The 20893-nt window shown below is 42.8% G+C and overlaps 1 protein-coding gene across 1 annotated transcript in view; it reads right to left on the bottom strand.

Annotated features, from left to right (window-relative positions):
- The window catches only part of rab3gap1 (RAB3 GTPase activating protein subunit 1), a 77793-nt gene that overhangs the window by 30588 nt on the left and 26312 nt on the right, over positions 1-20893 (bottom strand). Inside the window, 9 exon segments of the mRNA XM_053413285.1 lie at positions 7037-7396; positions 8048-8102; positions 8357-8529; positions 11365-11472; positions 12406-12578; positions 12816-12908; positions 15006-15079; positions 15573-15654; positions 19106-19346. Of these exon segments, the coding sequence (XP_053269260.1) occupies positions 7037-7396; positions 8048-8102; positions 8357-8529; positions 11365-11472; positions 12406-12578; positions 12816-12908; positions 15006-15079; positions 15573-15654; positions 19106-19346 (1359 nt within the window).

The raw sequence follows: 20893 nt of genomic DNA, 5'->3' as shown, positions 1-20893 counted from the left end.
GTATATGCCAGGAGGAATTTGGATAAGACTACTGAGTTTTGGGTGACAGTTCTATGGACTGATGAAACCAAACTGGAACTGTTTGGACGTATGGATCAGAGGTATGTCTAGCGTGTGAAAGGCCAGGCTTAGGACCAGAAGAATATCATCCCCAGAGTCCAGCATGGAGGTTGGTCAAAGATGATGTTGGGCTGTTTTTCTGCGGCAGGAACTAGCAATCTTTATTGTGTACATGGCATCATGGATTCACAGAAATAGCAGGCCATTTTAAGGAGGAATGTGATGCCTTCTGTTGACAAATTAAACCTTGGTGATCATTGGACTTTCCAGCAAGACAATGATCCAAAGCAAAACCTCCATGTCCACCAAAGCTTGGTTGAGAAAAAGATCCTGGAACGTCCTGGAGTGGCATTCAGTCACCAGATTCAAATTTGATTGAAAATCTTTGGTGGGATTTAAAGACGGCAGTTGCAGCATGGAAGCCATCAAACATCACTGATCTAGAGGCTTTTGCACTTGAAAAATGGGCAAAAATTCCAATCGAGAGTTGTAAGAAGCTTGTCCGCACTTACGTTTTTTTTTTTTTTAGAAGTTATAAAAGCTAGAGAATGCGCCACAAAGTACTGAAGCTGGGAGGTTGAATAATACTGAACATGCACTTGTGTTGAGTTACATTTTTCATTTGAACTTCAAAGTTAAGTCAACTTCTGTTGTCAAAATAACTAAAATACGCATCAATAAATATCTTTTGTTGTTTGATGAGTTTTTTTTGTCATTTATTGTCATTATCTGTCATCCACATCACTATAATGTCTATTGAGGTGAGGGGGTTGAATATTTCTGATTGCAACTTTACAGATTCAAACTCATGCCTTTTGGAATCAAATCGGCAAGTGAAGTTTTCCAACAGCGCAACTGTGAAACGTTCTGTGACATTAAGGGAGTCCATATTATAGCAGATGATATGATCATCGCAGCATCCACAGAAGTGAAACGTGATGAAATACTACAAAAGGTTATAACGCGAGCAAAAGAAGCAAAGGTAAAATTCAACAAAGAAAAGATATAATTCAAAGTGGACAGTGTCAAATACATAGGGCACGTGGTCACTGCAGAAGGAGTGAAGGCGGACGACACGAAAATAAAAGCCATCACAGCAATGCCTTCACCTGAAGACAAAGCAGGGCTACATGTTGGGCATGATAAAATATCTCGCTCAATATATTCCAGGTGAGGCCACCCTCAGAGTGCCTTTGAGACAGCTGCTGCGCAAAGACATGGTGTGGCTGTGGCAACACGAACATGATGAAGCCATCAAGAGACTCAAAGAGGCCCTTACAAATGCACCTGTGCTCAAGTTTTTTGATCCAAAGAAACAGCTTGTTATACAGGCTGATGCATCTAAGGATGGGCTGGGAGCGTGTTTGCTGCACCATCCAGACTACAAAGAATGCTACTGCAGCTACGGCGATGTGACCTGAATGTCATCTAAAAGGTCAGGTAAAGAGATGCTGATTGCAGAATCGCTGTCCCGAGCACTCATACAGGAACAAGATACATCAGAAGACGACATGGCTGATGAGAGAGTGATCTACACCTTGGAGCCCACGGACGCACTTCTCACCCTGCAGAACACACCTGTTACGGGCATGATCTACTCTCCTGCTCAAATGCTCATGGGCAGGATACTGAGGAGCACTCTAACAAGCTCAGCACCATTCTCCAGTGCAGTGCCCCAGGATGCACACTCTGCACTCCAAGGCCTACAGAGAAGACAGCAACACTACTACAACAGAGGCACGAAGCAGCTTCCTGAACTGAGCCCTGGCAACACTGTGCACATGGAGACTGCACAGGGTTGGCGTCCAGCTGTAGTTACAGCAGGGCGAGCTGAACCTCGTTCCTACAACATACAGACATCATCTGGGCAACGCTACAGGCGCAACAGGCGTCATCTGAGGAAAACACCAGCCTGTACCCAGGTGAAGTCAGGCTCAGATTCAGACTGCGAGGATGAGGATTTACCAAATTCGCCATCTAGAAGCACAGCAGAGACTACGGACTGTAATTCCTCACCCACACCAAACCTGACTCAAACCAGGAGTGGCCGAGTCATCAGACCCCCCAAGAGGTTCAAAGACTTTCAAATGAATCAACATTAAGGACTGTGGTAAAATGACGAGCGGCGTAAACACAAGCTTACAGTCTTTATGATCAGTTAAAAAGAAAGAAAAAAACATTCGCGAATGTTACACCGGGTGTTCAGTGTGATGCGTCTGGGAACGCACGTTAGGCTGCTTGTAAATTGAGCTCGGGCATGCAATAAACAAGGATTAATAGAAGCCATCTCATTATCTTCATTTCGGTTTCCAGTGGTTATAACAAACTATTACAGCGTTAGGATATAAGATCTAGGAAATAGTTGTGAGCTAACCACAATTCTGTCGCCCCAGATCTTTTTATTTTAATTGTGTATTGTTATATGTGAATATCAAATAGTGATGTGTCGTTCGTGAACGAATCCTTACAAGGACTCGGGAGTAACGAGTCCTCTCAAAGAGAGATGCGTTCATTTTCTCGTTGCCGCGCATCGGGACTGTTGTATAGTCTGATGCCGGTCACGTGAAAAAAAAGGATCCAAAGACTCGTATCCGGCAGTTGAACGAATCATTGAGCCGAAGACTTTGTTGGCAGAAGAACGAATCATTGATCTGAAAACACGGTCGGGAGGTAAACGATTCGTTCATCTGCCGGGTACGAGTCTTTGGATTATTTTTCACGTGACCTCCATAGGCTCAGAAGAGGAAACAGAAAGTATTTGTTTACTTTGTTCACTTTCACATGACTAGGTTTAGTAAGACGTGAAGGATATTCGTTCCCAAGTAATAATTACAGGTTTCGTTTTTTTACTTTTTTGTACTTTACTTACAGTTAAGTGCAGCGTAATTGTTTGCCGTGATAATTAAATGACCATTTCAAATCATCCAAACTGTCATGATACATTATTTTAATGAAGTTATTTCATGCAGGAATTTGAATGACTCAAAAAAAGATTCGTTCATTTTACTGAACGAGATTCAAAGAACCGAGTCGGTAAAATGATCTGAACTTCCCATCACTAATATCAAAAGCTACCTTGCTAGCTATGTTAGTATAGAGGTTATTAGGGCAGATTTGAAGCACTGCTTTATGTTCATTTACTCTTGTCCAAAAGCTGTGGAGTTTCTACTCATTGAGCTTCAGCATTAGCATGTAGTAATTATGTGCCTTACATAACAAAACAAACGACTGATATGTGTAATAATATATGTCTTAAGTCAATGTGATTCTGTTTTCATATTAGTACTTGAACTTAATAGTATTCTAATTTAATTTAGCATTGAGTTTGATCTAATAGAATTGTAGTTTTATTGATACATTCGATATACATGTGTTAATTTAAAGAAATTGTGTTGTGTTTTTATCATTATTGATTCTCAAGTCCAGGGCTCCTACTTACCTAGAATCTCCTATCCTGGTCCACATTAACACTCATTCTAGTGTAACCAAGGGTTACACTCGTCCTGCCAGGTGAGCCACCTGTCCCATGGATTCGCTGGTGTGTATCCTTTGAAACACTCATAACAGCCATTGGACTAGCGGATACTAGAAACAACCATGAGAGAGCAATGCTCAATCGCAACCTGGGCAACTGATTCTTCAGACTCTCGGATCCACCGGACCAATGACGCGTGTGTCATACAGGTGTCTAGACATTTTGCAGCCCCACAGAGCATTATGCTCAGGCAGATCGTTTTCCCCCTGCGACATGAAAATGAGCAGTTGAGTCAGTTCACAAGTATGTAGCCGACCTAAGAAGTTTGGCCAACCTGTGCAAGTTTGCCGCACTGGAGGATGAACTAATAAGAGACCAACTAGCCAAACATATAAATAACCTGAAACTTTTAAATGTCTCCTGGTGATCTAACTCTTAGTCGAGCGGATGGATGCCTCCCCTTAAATTTAGAATTTAGTGGTGGCAAGGAAAAGTTGAGGGGCCTGCACCCCAAGTGAATGAGAAGACTTTCACCTCATCAGTTTCCAAGTGTCCCAAAACGGGGCCAACCACATGGATGTATTTTGTGACCAGGGCTTCTCCCTCCTTGATCACGCTGGGTCCACCATCCTGATGAGTAGCTCACCTTTGGTAGCAGCACTGGTCTTCATTTAGGCCCCGCACCGCCTACCACTTGCTCTGCGTAACGATATGACCGTTGGACTGCAAAAGCTATTGGACGCCGGCATAATCGATCGGGTGGATGCCTCCCCTTAGATTTCGAATTTAGTGGTGGCAAGGAAAAAGTCGGTGTCCTGCACCCAGGCATCGACCTCAGGTTATTGAATAAGGCTGTGATTCCAGACAGGTACCAACTGCCGACAGTGGAGGAGCTGACGGCCAATTTAAAGGCTCCACTGTGTTCTCAAATACTTGACATTCGCCTAGGCTACCAGCAGGTCTCGCTACATCCCGAAAGCCACAATCTCACTGCCTTTGTGACCAACACTGGGATTTTTTGCTACACACATGCCTTTCAGGCTCTGCCCCAAGCTGCTTCCAGAAGATCATGACCACCATCTTCACTGACATCCCAGGAGTGGACATCTACCTGGTTCATGGTGTGACACCAGCCCTCCACGAGGAGAGCCTGAAAAACGTGCTAAATGTCCTGAGCAGCTACAACCTCACACTGAATGGAGAAGTACATCTTTTCTGCAGCTGCCATCGGGTTTATGGGGTCTCGGCTAACTACTGACGGTCTCGATCCGCTTCATTCCAATCTGAAAGCCGTGCAGCGTCTTCCTGAACTATCCTGCCCAGCCCACCTGGCATCGTTCCTGGGGATGACAGCCTACGAACTGCGATATCCTCTCCGTTACTCCACCACTACCGGTCCATTAGGAGAGCTCTTATGAAAAGACACCACATGGACATGGACTGCTGCGTGTTCACCAACTCAAAGCACAGCTCACCTCACCTCCCCAATTCGACCTAAAGAGCCCCCCAATCATGACCTGCGATTCCCCTGGTTGGAGTTGGTGCTGTGCTGTGACAACTCCAGTGGCACAGAGCGCCCTTTGGTCTTCGCCTCTCGGCCCCTCACATCAGCTGAACAGAAGTACTTCGCAAGGCACTGTCCTGTGTCTGGGCATGTGAGCAGTGGCACATGTAAGTGTGTGGATGGCACTTCAAACTGTGGATGGATCACCAGGCCCTAACTGCCCTGCTAGTTACGTCTGGGTCAGGACACAAAGCACTGAGAATAGTAAACCATGACCATGACCTTTAGCTACCAAATCAAGTGGGTTAATTGAGTATAAGTGAATGTTTATGCCAAATGATGTTTCTATCATCACATGTCTCGTTTTGTTTCGCCTCATTGCATTTTCTTGTTTTTCTGTTAATGTATAAAGATGATCCTACATTTAGTGTAATTTCTGTTTTTAGGGGAACGGTTCTTCTTTTCGAATTCATGCTGCTGCATCAATACGCAAGTGCAGAACACCATCTCTAGCCAGTTTGTCCATGCGAGGCTACTGTAAACAGATGGAACATGCGATGTCTGTGGGAGCGAGACCCACTCCCTGTGTAAATATAAAAGACTAATTCTAACCTAACAAAAACACTAGAGTTTAAAATGTAGTTACTTTAACATAGTTATGAGAATTATACACCATTATTGCAGAGAGATCCTTAACATTTCTACACACCATCTGGAATGGATTGACAGACTTCCCAATTCATCTCTTTAGTATTTGGGGAAATATGCTCAGAATGGAACCTGAAACAAAGGGAAACTACACCATACCATCCACAAACCAATCTTAAAGAGAGGGTAAACCGGAACTTGAAGGCCATGATTGCGTCCTATGTGGTGAGCGATCACAAAACCTGGGACAAGTATTTACCCGAGTTCTGATTTGCACTCAACACAGCTGTCCATGAATCCATTGGAGTGACACCGGCAGAGCTCAAAATGTTAGTCGGACACTTAAGGGCCCAGTGGACGCTGAGCTAAACCCATGCTTATGCACCCCCGATGAATCCGCTTACCACCAGATGGATCAGATATCAGGTCTGCAACAATTGGTAACCAAAACCCTCCAAAAAGCTAAAGAGCGTCAGAAGCTCAATTAAGACCAAATGTTTACGGAAAGAGACAGAGTCTGGTTAAAAAGTAATCCATGCGTCAAGATGAGCCAGTCCTTCTCTGATAAAATTGCTCCACGTTGGAAGGGCCCCTACAGAGTAGTGCGGAGAATCAGATGACTTACTTACGAAGTAGTCCTGGAGGATTCCGGAGAGGACCTCCGTGTCGTGAATATTGCACAGCTTAAACCGTGCTATCCAACAGCTCTGGATTTGGAAAAACACCAGCGCTGTCGCATAATGAAGATCTTTGAAGAGGAGTCTGGGGATGAAGAGTTCCTTGGGTTCCAGTAAATGCATAGGAAAGGAACGCCTATACAGGCTCTTCTCACGGGGAAGGGGGTGTAACGGATCGCCCCCCCCCCCTTTTTGTTGAATTAAATTAGTTAATTTAGATAATTATTGTCATGGTTCTCCCTGGCTGGCACCCCAGAACCAAAAAAAACATACCAAGTAACATTAAGCCGTCAGAGAACTTTAGGTCTATTCTAGCACAGACTAATTCAGATATTAAAATATTCATTCAGGTATAAAAGATGCACTAAAATAAAAAAATTCAACAAATATAAACTCTATTAACAAACAAGTCCTCTCTGTGCTTTTATCACAATCTCCTATTTTTTGCCATAGCCCTATAATAACAATTTCATATAAGCATATTTAAGCTCTCAGCATATGCCCTTTTTGGATCAATTAATAATACTTATAGTATATACTGTACAATACATATATTTAGTGCTACTGTATGTATTACACCTAAATTTATAAATAACCGATACTGTATTCAGTCAAACAAAAAAAAAAAGGTTATTTGGGTGGGATGAGTGAAAGAGACAGAGAGACCCTGACCTGTGTGAGAGGAATATAGAGAGGATCTGGTGAGTTGAGTAGAGTCATGTTGTTAAAGGGGTGGAGTCTGCCCTCTGCTTTACTTTTGCTTCCATCCTTTTTTTTCTCAGTATATGGGGCTTCTACCTCCCCTTGGTCACTCAGACACTCATAGAATTCCTCCTCACTGTCGCTCCAAGAGTCCCAGGATTTTCCCAGAGACATTTCCCTTGTTGAGGTGGATGCGGTTGTTGTTGACTCCGGTAAAGGAAAGCTGTTCTGGTAGGCACCAGACCCCCTGCACTCTCGTTCTTTGTTTGCCTCCAGCACCTTGCGAGCTTCATCTCTGGCCCTCTTTCTCTCAATGCAGCAGTTCAGCATCTAGGCAAAAGCATCATCCCTTTTCAATCATGGAATACTGAACATTGTTGTTTTTATTTTTCTCTTAAGATTATGGCTTGTAGTCATTCAGATAATGACCCTAAATCACTTAGACCTCTTAAAAAAATGTTTTATTTATTATTATTATTATTAATTAAATTATTAAAACCCTTTAAAACAATGTTGAGTTTAGACGAAGCTTGCACAGTTGATGCTTCATTATTACTTAAATCTTCTTGAACATAATTAGATACAATGTCTAATTAACCTTGTGATCTTTTGTAAGAGTACAGTTGCAGGTCTGCACATTAAGTTAATTTATATAGAAGCCAATCTATTTTACTTAAAGCAAAACATCAAACCTCTGATTAATGCAAATTAAATCTATCAGCAGGAGTATTATATTCAGTGTGTGTGTTTTCAGTGTATGCGAGTGGCCATATTGCTTTTTTTTCCTAATACTATTTAGAAAAAGATATTATTGCTCAATATAAATGTACTTTAAAACGATGGCCCTAAATCAAACTTTCCCTACTTTTTTCACCCAGTGTCATGTTGCCTGTTCATAGCTATTGATTTATTTGTATTTTAAAAAACTGACATTTATTTTATTTCAAACACAAATTTAGTTTGTTAAACATAAATGGGTACCTGTAGCTTCTGATGCAAAAGACAACAGCGAAGATCAGGAGGTCCTACAGCCAGTCTGCAGATAAAGAACCATGGTGGTGATGGATAGAAATTTAAATCATGTAGTATTAGATTGAGAAACTAAAAAACTTCCACTTGTATGGTATATATTTCACTATCTTGAAAAAATCTAAGCATTTTTTGTACAAGGTAGCACAAAACACAGGGGACTTGCTATGTTCCCTGAGATGTAGATCTCAACATGATGAAACAAATACAGTGCTATGCCCACAGTACTTTACCCAAGAGCAGTCTGTGTGTTGTACTTACCCATAAATGAGGTGGTTGTTTTCCCAACGGTAGCGCAACTCCAGGACAAATTCCTGCCAGAGGTGGGCAACAGCCCGCAATCCACCATAATTGTAGTTTGCCAAACACACACACAGTGCTAGTCGGTAGGTCAGACTATCACTGGGTGCTGACTTTAGCTGGAGGAAAAGGTTCTTGATACACAGAAAGAAATTAGGGGAGGTAATTAATAAACATGTACAGTATATCGTTATGGAAAAGTTAAATTCAGAGCAGGCCTCTCATGAAGGGGGGAAAAGTAAAGCGAAAGATTGTAATGTCTAACTACCATAATGATTTATTGGAATAAATATTGCAATATTACATGTATTAATATCTGTGTTGTTACAGACGAGGTAACTATGGGCACAACACTATTACAGAAAAGCACTGCTGTGATGACATTTGTCAGCTGGCAGTTGGCAGTTCGCATGAGACTTACTATGCGCCATGGGAAAGCACATGTTCTTCCCTCTGCTAGATGCAGCCTGTGATGTTCTTCTCTCTCTGAATCATTTGAATTGCATGCTGTGACAGTGACTCATCCGGTAGAATTAACTTTTGTTGTTCTCTACCGTCCACCAGGTTCTTTGGGAGTTTTCTTCAAGGAATAAGACGTCCTCCTGTCAAACTTCCCAGAAAAGGGCCCTCCAGTTTTCATTCTGGGGGACTTTAAAATCCAGACAGAGAAGTCATCTGACCTATTACTTTTACAGTCTTCTTTTGCACTCTCCCGCAGTCCTTCCCCTCCTACTCACAAAGCCAGTAACCACCTTAACTATATTTTCACCAGAAACTATTCAATATCTAAACTCGCTGTAACCCTACTTCATGTCTCTGACCATTTCTTTATCTCTTACTCTCTCCAACTATCTCAAACTGACAACCCTACCACACCAACAGACTCTGTACCTGTCCGTCGCAACATTTGTTCCCTCTCTCCTGACTCTCTAGCCTCCTCTGTTTTATCAGCCCTCCCTTCCACTGACTCTTACTCACTCACGAATCCTCCTTCTATAGCTACATTTCCATATTCAACCCCATGTCTCCCAATCAAGTTCTTACCTTGGTAACCTCTGCCCGCCCGACCACCTGCCCCCCATTGACCCCATCCCATCTCACATTCTCCAGTCTATCGCTCCTGGCCTTCTTCCTTCTCACCCATCTTATAAACACTTCCCTGTCAACTGACTGTTTCCCTAACTCTCTGAAGGAGGCAAGAGTAAATCTGAAGAAACAACAACTCTCCTCCTATCTCCACCATAACAACTTTCTTGACCCTCACCAGTCTAGTTTCAAGGCAGGCCACTCAACTGAGACTGCCCTCCTTGCTGTCTCTGAGCAACGTAATACTGCTAGAGCAGTCTCTCTCTCCTCTGTCCTTATCCATCTAGACCGCTCTGCTGCATTTGACACAGTGAACTGCTCTCTCCCTGCTCTCATCCAACCTCAATGACGCACCTACCGGGTAACTTGGCGAGGATCTGTGTCTGAACCTTGCCCTGTCACTACTGGGGTCCCTCAATTTCCCGTCCTGGGTCCCCTCCTCTTCTGTCTGTACACCAACTCTCTCGGCTCTGTCATTCACATGGCTTTTCCTACCATAGCTATGCTGACGACACCCAACTAATCTTGTCTTTTACCCAGTCTGAAACACAGGTAGCAGCACAAATCTTTGCCTGTCTGACTGACATCTCTAAGTGGATGTCTGCACACCACCTGAAAATTAACCTTGACAAGACTGATCCACTTTTCCTTCCAAGGAAAGACTCTCCCACCCTTTCCCTGACTATTAACGTTGACAACTCCGTGCTAGCCCCCACCCGGACTGACAGACACTCGACAGCCAACTCTGCCTGTGACTCAAGCATTTCACTGCCAGCGACTGCTTAATGTTATTGTTGTGCATTTGATAATAACAATCTTGAATCCCTTACTGCCAACATTACTGTAACATCACGTTCCTGTAGATTCACGCTTTAAAACATAAGGAGAATACGCCCACTTCTCACTTAGAAGGCAGCGAAGGCTTTGGTCCAGGCCCTGGTCATCTCACGCCTAGACTATTGTAACTCCCTCCTGAAAGGTATGCGTGCTAGTGCAATCCGAACTCTGCAGCTCATCCAGAGTGCAGCAACTCAACTGGTCTTTAACCTAAAGTCACTCACACTACTCCGCTCAACCGCTCCCTTCACTGGTTACCGGTGGCTGCCCGCATCCGTTTCAAAACTTGCATACCATGCTGCGAACGGATCAGGTCCAGTATACATCCAGGATATGGTCAAACGTTACACCCCAGCCTGTTCACTCCGCTCTGCTTCTGCCAATCAGCTTGTTGCTCCCTCACTGCATGCTAAACACTCATCAAAATCCAGACTGTTTGCTGTCTTGGCTCCTAAATGTTGGAACAAGCTCCCCATGGAAATCCAGACAGCAGAAAGTTTACACATCTTCCGCAGTAAACTGAAAACACACCTATTCCAACTATACCTTGAATACAATTTTAAAACTAACGATGTGGTAGCACTTAAATGGTACTTACTTATAGCACTTTGTAGTTTAGCTTTTTTTAATAAATGTTACTTTCTTGATTGTTGTTTTTCTGGGTTTGTACCCTCATGGTTGAATGCACTTATTGTAAGTTGCTTTGGATAAAAGCGTCAGCTAAATTAAATGAAATGTAAAGGGCAGGCTACAAACGCAGCACTCACAGCCCCTGTTTAGACATGGTATTAAGATCCATGCTAGAGATGTGTTCACAAGTGGACAGTGTAACATTTGTCTGTCCACAGCTTGCATTAAAATGTGTCTTAAATGTGTCTACTGTGTCTTATGTGGGATATCTTTTTCCCACTCTATATTTCAATAATGTACATAATGTCTGTTTTCAAAGACAAATGATGACCTAAAATGTAATCTTAGAGGTAACAACCAGGTGATATGCAAGGTTTCAATCAAGTGGTAAAGGAGCAGTGAAAGAGCCAACTTACACACACTGAGGTTTTATCTTGCTCGGCTTTCTCACAGGAGTTTGCCTGTGCAGCTTTATTTTTGCTGTTCTCTGATGATCTCTCCACAGCAGCATCTGGGAAGAGATACTGAGACATACAAGAATACAAAATAAATAATCAATTAACTATAAAGTACAATTCCCTTCCACATTTACATAGAATCAATTAATTATTATCCAAATCATTTGCCTGCCATTTTTGTTAAAATCCAGCTCAAACCAACCATTGTGCTACATTGACATTTAGAATAATTGAGACAATCATGCTAAACTGGGCTCTGTAAGGGGATGGAGCAAAATGTTTGTTTTAGAAAAAGATCATAACCTATTTTATTTATATTGAATTACCAAATAGCGAATGCCCACACCAGAATTTGAATTGAAGTCATCAAATCCCCAATCAGGTATCTTGTCCCTACGCTATTCTGCATTAGCCCAACATAAACCACATTAATTATAACTAGAATTCAGTTTTTCGACTTTTACTTTGTATTGGGTGTGGATCGAAGTAATTGCTGTATTATAGTAGTACAGGACAGTGTGCGGGATTCTTCTTCTCTCACCTGCATGTGCTTTTTCTCCTCCAAACCCGTCCACTATTTGAAGGTGTACATTGGCCTTTTCAGTGTAGCTATATACATTTTCTATTTATAACCAATACATCAGTCAACCAGACTCCAAGCCCTTGTCCCACATCATCAGTCCACTCTGTCCAGTCAGACAGTATGTTTTGATTGCCGAAACCATACAACATTTTTTTATCAAAATTATATTCATTGAGGCATTACAATGACATGCTGCCATTGCTGTAATGAGCTATGTTCAGTTCAGTGAGAAAAAGAAAAACACAAGGTATACTTGTGTGAAACTTATGTGCGATTTTTCTTTTAAACTCAATGGCTTTTGATAAATTTCATTTTTCATTAGGTTAACAGAAGTTTTTTTGAGTAGTTCCCCTTGTCATGATTATAATCTCTGAAAATATTGACTAAATATAACAATCAGTATGAATTTGTCTTACCAGAAGGACAGAGTTGAGTATATCAGTGTTCAGTTGTGACTCATCATCATGTCTTCGGCGTCGGATGTGCTTTCGGGCGCTGTGCACCATATTGGAGACAGATAGTTTAGAGATAGGCACTGTTGCTGCTGGCTCTGTCAGCTTGGATAAAGCAGTGCTGACATCACTATTTTCTACAGGGACAAAAACAGAAGTTGCTGTTAATCACATTAAGCAATCACTATCTAAGATTTTATAATATGTTAATTATGCATTTATATATTGTTTCTTTGAGGGGAAAGTGGGCATTTAGAGTTTTTGAGACGAGTAATAGGTCTAGTTTGTTCCTTTTGAATATGGTGTGCTTTAAAACACTACAATGATGAACTAAGCAATACACCTCAGTGTTACAGTACAGCCAGTAACCTGACCTTTGCCCTCATCTTCAACCAATCTTCTTCCAAGAATGTCCTCTGTAGACTCCTTCCTAAAGGAGAGCTTCAAGAACTCTGTCAGTAAGTCACCTGCAAGGGGAATAAAAATGGGTCAAAATCGTTAATATTATTTCAATCCCCATACAACTGGAACAAACTAGAATCAATATTTGTCTAAAAGTTATCGTAACCAGATACAATATCCAACAACTGTTCTGTCTTTCTGTCAGTCAACAGTCTAGGCTGGTGGTGTGATCCACAAGATATGATAAAATAAAAGCAACTATTACCAAATTTTGAAAACCATATAATTAATTCCACATATTACAGAGATTAATCATTAATTAGATTGTAGGCCTATGTTCCACTATCTCTAAAAGGAAATTCAAAGTTTAAGTAGTCAGAAACTGGCTGCTGGACCCTAAAAAAACCTTGAATGGATCCCCTGGTGGAGAATTTCAACTCTCAAGTTTTAAAAGTACCATCACATCCCCAATGCAGGACCTGTGTGTAGGAGGGTTGCTGATTTATAAAACAATAAAATAGGGCATCGAGCCAATAGTGATGAAAAGGCAAGGCATCTGACTGGGCAACATATACTGCTACCAACCAAGATACCACATCAATCGAAGCCATCGTAGGATAAGGGCTGTACTTTCTTATTTCCAATTGCCGGGAGTCACTCTAGTCATTAAACTGTCAGCTCCTCACAACCATATTATTAGTGATGTACTGGTTGCTGAGTGGTAACATATAAAAGAGAGTGCAGATAATAAAGAGAGTAAGGCCGGGCCGATTAGATTATGAATATTGGTTGCCCAGTAAATCTGTAGGAAGTTCTATGAGGCCAACCCTCCAGCCTCCCTCTGCCACCCCAGATGTGCCTATTTTATCTGTGGTATTATTCCAGATAAAGGCGTTGTGGTGGTGTAGTTATATGTTTTGTTGACGTACCGTGCGCCTCGTAATATCAATGGATCAATCATGTTTTGATTGCCACAGTATTTGAGTGTTGTTGCTGTCAATGTTCATCCCCTTTTGGCCACAGTTAACAATCTTCTAATGGCATCATTTGTCCCTACCAGTATTGCACTACTGAATAAAGTTTGAAAATGTCTCTTGTAATACAGCATTTATAATTATAAGATATAATATTGTTACATCTATTTCACTTCTGTATATCCTAGGAGAGGGGTCCCTCAGATGTAGCTATTTCTGCGGTTTCAACTGCTAAAAGGGCTTATTTGGTGGTTTTTCCTTACTGTTGTTGAGGGTTAAGGGCAGAGGATGTCGAACCTTGTCCGATGAGAACAATTTAGATTTTTGAACAAGGTCTTCACAAATCTTATTTGATTGACTGACTGTTATGATGTAGAGTTCTTTTGTGTTATGTGTATTGGTCTGGGATTATGGTGAGCTCCTTGATTATGGTGAGTGTCATTGTTTCCTTGTGGTCAGGGTTTCAGCAAGTTTCAACGACTTCAATTTAAGACTTTTTAAGACCATAATGAATGTAACTAAGGACATATGTCCAGGGTTGTGTATTGTTTGAATTTAATTGATTCAGATTTTGATTCTGCCTATTTATTCCAGTTCTTTGGTCAGTTTTAAATCACCAAGTCAGTGTGCACCAGGTTTCCAGTGTTACCTCCAATTTGCGAGTCCCAGTGATGATTGGCCCGGCAAAGAACAGAGGATTGATGAGGTAAGATTTCTAGATTTCTAGATCTGGATTGGCGAAAGCAAATTTGCAAGCAGTGGACAGATTTTTGCTTTACCAGGGATAGGCAGGCTAGCAGCTGACATTGGGACGGTCTGGCCACTTCTTAGGTCTGTGCTGGTGTAAGTATGCACCATTTTCATTGTGTGCATTGTGGGGAGGTGCGTCTTTCAGTTCTTCAAAGTTCTTGGATGTCACTACACTGAATTCAGCTGTGCTGGGGTCTGACTGTCTGATGCTGCTGAATATTTTGCGCCTGCACATTTATGAGGTCTTTTGCGGCAACGATAACATTGTCCTCAAACCCATATAAAAAGGAGCAATTACTTTTAGAGACTTTGTGATAAAGGTATAATTTGTCTTGGAAACAGGTGAAACTGTATCATCTCATTGCATTATATTAACTTTATATAGTTGCACAAATTGTGTTTAGAAATACAAATTGGACACAAAGGAATTGTTCTTACCCAGTAAACATTGAGGGTTTTCAGCAGTCCTGACTCGAACCGACCAGTGAGGAGCTTGGAGAGGGTCAAGGTCACTGCCAGGTCACACAAAGAGAGTATATTTGGTTAAATCACATTGACTGTTGCTTGTTCACATTTCTGTCAAGATTAAGTACCTAAGACACAATAATCAAATTGATATAATAAAGTATTCTTTAAAAAAAAAGCAAGTTAGTGATTTGTATTGTTTTGTTTATTACCCTGTAGGCTGGCATAGCAGAGTAATCTTTTCAACCCCTTCAACACAAATTAACTAAACTTGGTGTGAATATTACTTGGGAGGATACCTCCAGAAGATCAACTGATGGAGCGGATTGGTCGTGGGGGGGTATGGGGTGTACAACATCCTTGTATGCTCTTACAGACATGGGCCGCTGTTAAGCTTAAACCCAGATGTGCTTGTGTTGTGGGTGATAGTTGGACTGTGCAAGCACACATTTTTTACTTTTAAATGCGTTCCTCATAAATTCCTACAGCAAATTAAACAAACCCAAAGTATTATCTTCAGAGCTGTACTTTTTTTTATACCTTTTCTCCTGCATGACCCCATTGTTTATACAGACCCCCCCCCCTCCACCATGGTTGATGGCCTGGCTGTCCACCTGGAGGCCTGCAGAGACCATATGCAATCATACGAGGCAGCTCTCTGACATACCAAGACAGACTTCTACTCCTCCCTCATAGGCAACCTCAAAAATAACTGTACCTCACCAGCACATGTCTAACCAAAAGCTGTTTGAACCCCTTCAATTCGGATTAAGTCCCCACCACAGCACGGAGACTGCCCTCATCGCTGCCGACTAAAGGCCAATGTATGCTTCTCCGTTTTGACGGACACGGACAGATAGGACCACCTTCTCCACCGTGGAACGCCCTCTCCGGGCCTCTCCGCGGCTCCTCGGAGAGCTTTTCGTGCAGCTCTCATTTTTCTAACTACACATCGAAATGGCGGAGAGCCCACGGATAGCCCTTGGCTGTGACTGGTCCGCTAACGCCAGCATTTCGGGACCTCAAACTTCCTGTTCCATTCCCTACAACACAATAAACCAAAATCACAACTACGACTCTATGATTAATGTGACAAGTGTGTTAAGCCAGCGGCGTTATCCGGCTGACGGTGGCTGGTTAGAGTACTTACGGCATGTGTGTACGGTCACATACGGTGTAGCTTCAAGCTGTTGCAGCTGTTGAATTAGCAACGCAGTTTGGAAACAAGACCGGGGAACCGCTGCGTTAAGACACGATAACATACGCATTTTGACCCGCTGGGTGTCACTTTATTTCAGCAAAAACTGTCGCGTCATCAACATCCTTTTTCTGTTAGTTGCCATCGTTCACTGTGTGTGAGGAGCCGGGAGGACGTAAATAAACCAGCGTGGACTTCTTCTATATACCTCATGAGATAGGCTTCTATAAGCTCGACTTCCGTTGCGCCATCTACTGTTCTGGCGGTGAATTGTTTTCACAACAAAAAGGCTTGTAGAACTATAAATCAAAAAGGGTCCGTCCGCTCCGTCCGTCCGCAACGGACTCGGAGAAGCATACAGAGGCCTTGAAGGCTGAATTATAGTCGGGTTGCACGCACGCACGCATGCACGCAAGACACGCAACACGCCCCTTTCGTGCCTTCTACGGGCTTGCGTGCGTCTGCCAATTTTTGTAACTACACGACAAAGCGACGCAAGCCTCACGCAGCCCGCAAGGCTTGTGATTGGACTGCTTACTACATCCCGTCCGGAGTCTAGTTTCCGGTTTCATGCCCCACAATACGTGGAAATGACAGAAGATTTAGAAGAACCAAATAGAAGAGCACTTGGCAGAAGAGATCCGAAAGTATGACCACTTGTATAACCCGTCACTGACTTGCCGATTTGTCCGCCAGAAATAGGCTATGAGGAGCCGGAGTGGCGATCTAAATAAACAGTCAACGAAGAAGAAGACGTCTCTTCTTTGTGTGTTTTGTCTTCGACAAACAACGTTACTCCGCCTAGTGTTCTGGCGGTGAATTGCGTTGCAACACGCGCAACACGTTAGAGAAGCATAAACCAAAACGAGTCCGTCGATGCAACTGCGTGGCCTTCCGCGGTTGCAGTCGCAGGACTATAATTCGGCCTTAAAGGCTGATATATGCTTCTCCGAGTCCGTTACGGACGGACGGACGGATGGATCGGAGGGACACTTTTTGATTTATAGTTCTACGAGCCTTTTTGTTCTGAAAACAATTCACTGCCAGAACAGTAGTTGGCGCAACGGAAGTCGAGCTTAGAGAAGCCTACCTCATGAGGTATATAGAAGAAGTCCACGCTGGTTTATTTACGTCCCCCCGGCTCCTCACACACAGTGAACGATGGCAACTAACAGAAAAAAAGGCTGTTGATGACGCGACAGTTTTTGCTGAAATAAAGTGACACCCAGCGGGTCAAAATGCTTATGTTATCGTGTCTTAGCGCAGTGGTACCCCGGTCTTGTTTCCAAACTGCGTAGCTAATAAAACAGCTGCAACAGCTTGAAGCTACGCGGAGGCAGCTAGCTTCCCCCCCAGCTTCCACACACAGTCAGCACGGACACCCGATACTAACTACTACCAAGTGTTGGCTTCTAACCTGACGGTGTTTGAGAAACAGTGTCATAACAGCCGTGGGATTAAAGTCAGCGGGTTTTTGCGCTGTTCCCACCGCAGTTAGCATGGTGGCTAGCCCGCTAGCCCCGTTATGAAAGTTCGTTATAACCGTATGTGACCGTACACACATGCCGTAAGTGCTATAACCAGCCACCGTCAGCCGGACAACGCCGCTGGCTTAACCCACTTGTCACATTAATCATAGAGTCGTAGTTGTGATTTGGGTTTATTGTGATTTAGGGAATGAAACAGGAATTTTGAGGTCCGGAAATGATGTCGTCCCGAAATGCTGGCGTTAGCGGAGCAATCACAGCCAAGGGCTATCCGTGGGCTCTACGCCATGCCGACGTGTAGTTAGAAAAATCAGAGCTACACGAAAAGCTCTCCGAGGAGCCCCGGAGAGGCCCGGAGAGGGCGTTCCACGGCAAAGAAGGCGGTCCTATCTGTACGTGTCCGTCAAAACGGAGAAGCATAAATTGGCCTTAAGGCAGGGGTGTCCAAACTTTTTGCAAAGAGGGCCAGATTTGATAAAGTGAAGAGGCCCGGGGGCCAATATTTTCTTCTGATGTTTTTTAACCACAAAAGTTGCATGCAAATATACACTGCTATAGAACAATAAATAAAAATAAAAATTCTGTATGCTATACAGACTCACTGTGCTGTACCTTGTGTACTCTAATGACGGGAAGGACACGACATGACAGGTACTGCAGACAATAGCTGCAGCTCGCTTTATTGCCCAAAACATTTATATCTGGAGACTCAGATAACATTGAACTATATACATTACATTTCCATGAGTTAGATCAAAATCTTTGCCTCATGGTCATTTTAAACAGGAGTTCAAAACACTCAATTTCAGATTGATCAATAAACCTGTAACTTGCTGACATGACAGGTACTGCAGACAATGGCTGCAACTCGCTTTGTTGCCCAAAACATTTATATCTGGAGACTCAGATAACATTGAACTATATACATTACATTTCCATGAGTTAGATCAAAATCTTTGCCTCATGGCCATTTTAAACAGGAGTTCAAAACACTCAATTTCAGATTGATCAATAAACCTGTAACTTGCTGACATGACAGGTACTGCAGACAATGGCTGCAACTCGCTTTGTTGCCCAAAACATTTATATCTGGAGACTCAGATAACATTGAACTATATACATTACATTTCCATGAGTTAGATCAAAATCTTTGCCTCATGGTCATTTTAAACAGGAGTTCAAAACACTCAATTTCAGATTGATCAAGAAACCTGTAACTTGCTGACACTAATGAGAAGGGTGATGTTGAGATCTGGATTTCACTAAAGAGGGCAAGTCTGGTTTGAGGGCAGTGGTTAAGATCCGTAAAATGTCACATAAGTGGGAGTCACTCAGTCTTGACCTCAATCGGTTCTTGTTCAAGTTCATGACAGAGAATGTCTGCTCACACAAATATGTTGAGCCGAATAAGCTCAGCATTTTCTTGGCAAATGTTCGCATTTCTCGAAATCTGCCTTTATCCAGCTGCCCGTAAAAGTCAACGAGAGAAAGCTGCAGGTGTTTGGCGCGACACTCATCGTCACACTGCAGTTCAATGAGCTCCAGCTGCAGCTGTGGAGGAGCATCATCAGGGTCCACGGAGAAGGGAGAAGAAAAAAGCAACATGGCCTTTTCAATAACTGCAAAATCCTGAAAGCGTTTGTTGAATTCCACAGAAAGAGCTATCGCATAGCTGTTGCATAACTCTTCATTTGCACACCGATGTTGTCCTGTGGGAAACTGTCAATAACCTCTTTCAAAGCTGTGAAGTGCGCGGTGCAGGGCTCTGCTTGGGACAAGTGTCTTTGGAAAAGTTGCAGTTTTGTTCTAAAGGCCTTGATGTGAGCGTATAGCTGGCTCACCACTGCATCTCGTCCTTGAAGCTTAACATTCAGCCCATTCAGATGCTTCGTTATGTCAACCAAAAAAGCCAAATCAGCCAGCCATATAGGGTCGGACAATTCTTCCATCGGCTGCCCCTTTTCACCTAAAAACATTCGATTTTCCTCTCTGAGAGAGAAAAATCTCTGCATTGCGGACCCCCGACTTAGCCACCTCACATCATTGTGATAAATTACATCTCCATATTCAGCTTGGATGTCAAGCAAGAACTGCTGAAACTGTCGGTGGTGAAGAGCTTTAGCGCGAATAGAATTGATTGCCTTTACAACTGGTTTCATAACATGATCACATTTGAGATGTTTGGCACAGAGAGCCTGCTGGTGAATTATACAGTGGAGTTTTATAGCGTTACCTCCTTCTTCGCTGACTTTATTGCGGATCAGTGTGGACAATCCACGTTGCTCACCAGTCATGGCAGGCGCACCATCGGTAATGATACCAGAAACTTTACTCCACGGTAGTTTCATATCATCCACAGCTGAACAAAAGAAGAAGCGAATTGATCCGTTCCTCTAGTTTGGTCCTTAAGGCTTTGGAGGTCAAGCAGCTCCTCTGTTACTTTCATGTTGTCGTCAACTCCTCTTAAAAAAATCAAGAGCTGGGCCGTGTCAGAAACATCGGTGCTTTCATCGCAGGCTAATGAGAAATAATCAAAAGTCACTCCCCTGTCCCTCAGTTGTCTCTGAATATCTGACGATATGTCCTCGACTCTCCGTGCCACAGTGTTACGTGCCAGGCAAACATTCATAAATTCTTGCTTCTTCTCGGGGCAAATGTTCTCCACCATTTTCATGACACAGTCCTTGATAAATGTACCTTCACTAAAAGCTTTGCCATGTTTAGCTATTAACAAGGCCACTTCGTAGCTTGCTGTGGTGATATTTTCATTTGACTCACGGGCCCGTGTGAAGAATCTCTGTTGTGTTGCTAAAGCAGTTTGCAGGTGCTTCACTTTTTCAGCACGGTCACTCCCTGTTAGCTTGTCATATTTTTCAGCATGTTTCGTCTGGTAGTGTCTCTTTACGTTGAACTCCTTAAACAAAGCAACCTTCTCTTCACAAATGAGACAAATACAATTGCCTCGAGTTTCTGTGAAAAAGTATTCGAACTCCCATCTCTCTTGAAAGCGGCGGCCCTCGGTGTCAACTTTCCTCTTCTTCGGTGCGTTCGCCATGGTAGAAATGAGCGGAGATGTGAGCGCTGCAAGGAAACAGATCCCAAGCCTGATTGCAGAGACTGCAATAATGTGATGCTCCAATGTGGTGAAAAGAGGAATTACACTTTAAAAATTTGTA

This window comes from Pleuronectes platessa, chromosome 21 (genome assembly GCF_947347685.1).
Source record: "Pleuronectes platessa chromosome 21, fPlePla1.1, whole genome shotgun sequence".
In the NCBI taxonomy this organism is placed as follows: Eukaryota; Metazoa; Chordata; class Actinopteri; order Pleuronectiformes; family Pleuronectidae; genus Pleuronectes; species Pleuronectes platessa.
The sequence above is the reverse complement of the archived record's forward strand: the minus strand, read 5'-3'. Positions and strand labels throughout refer to the sequence as shown.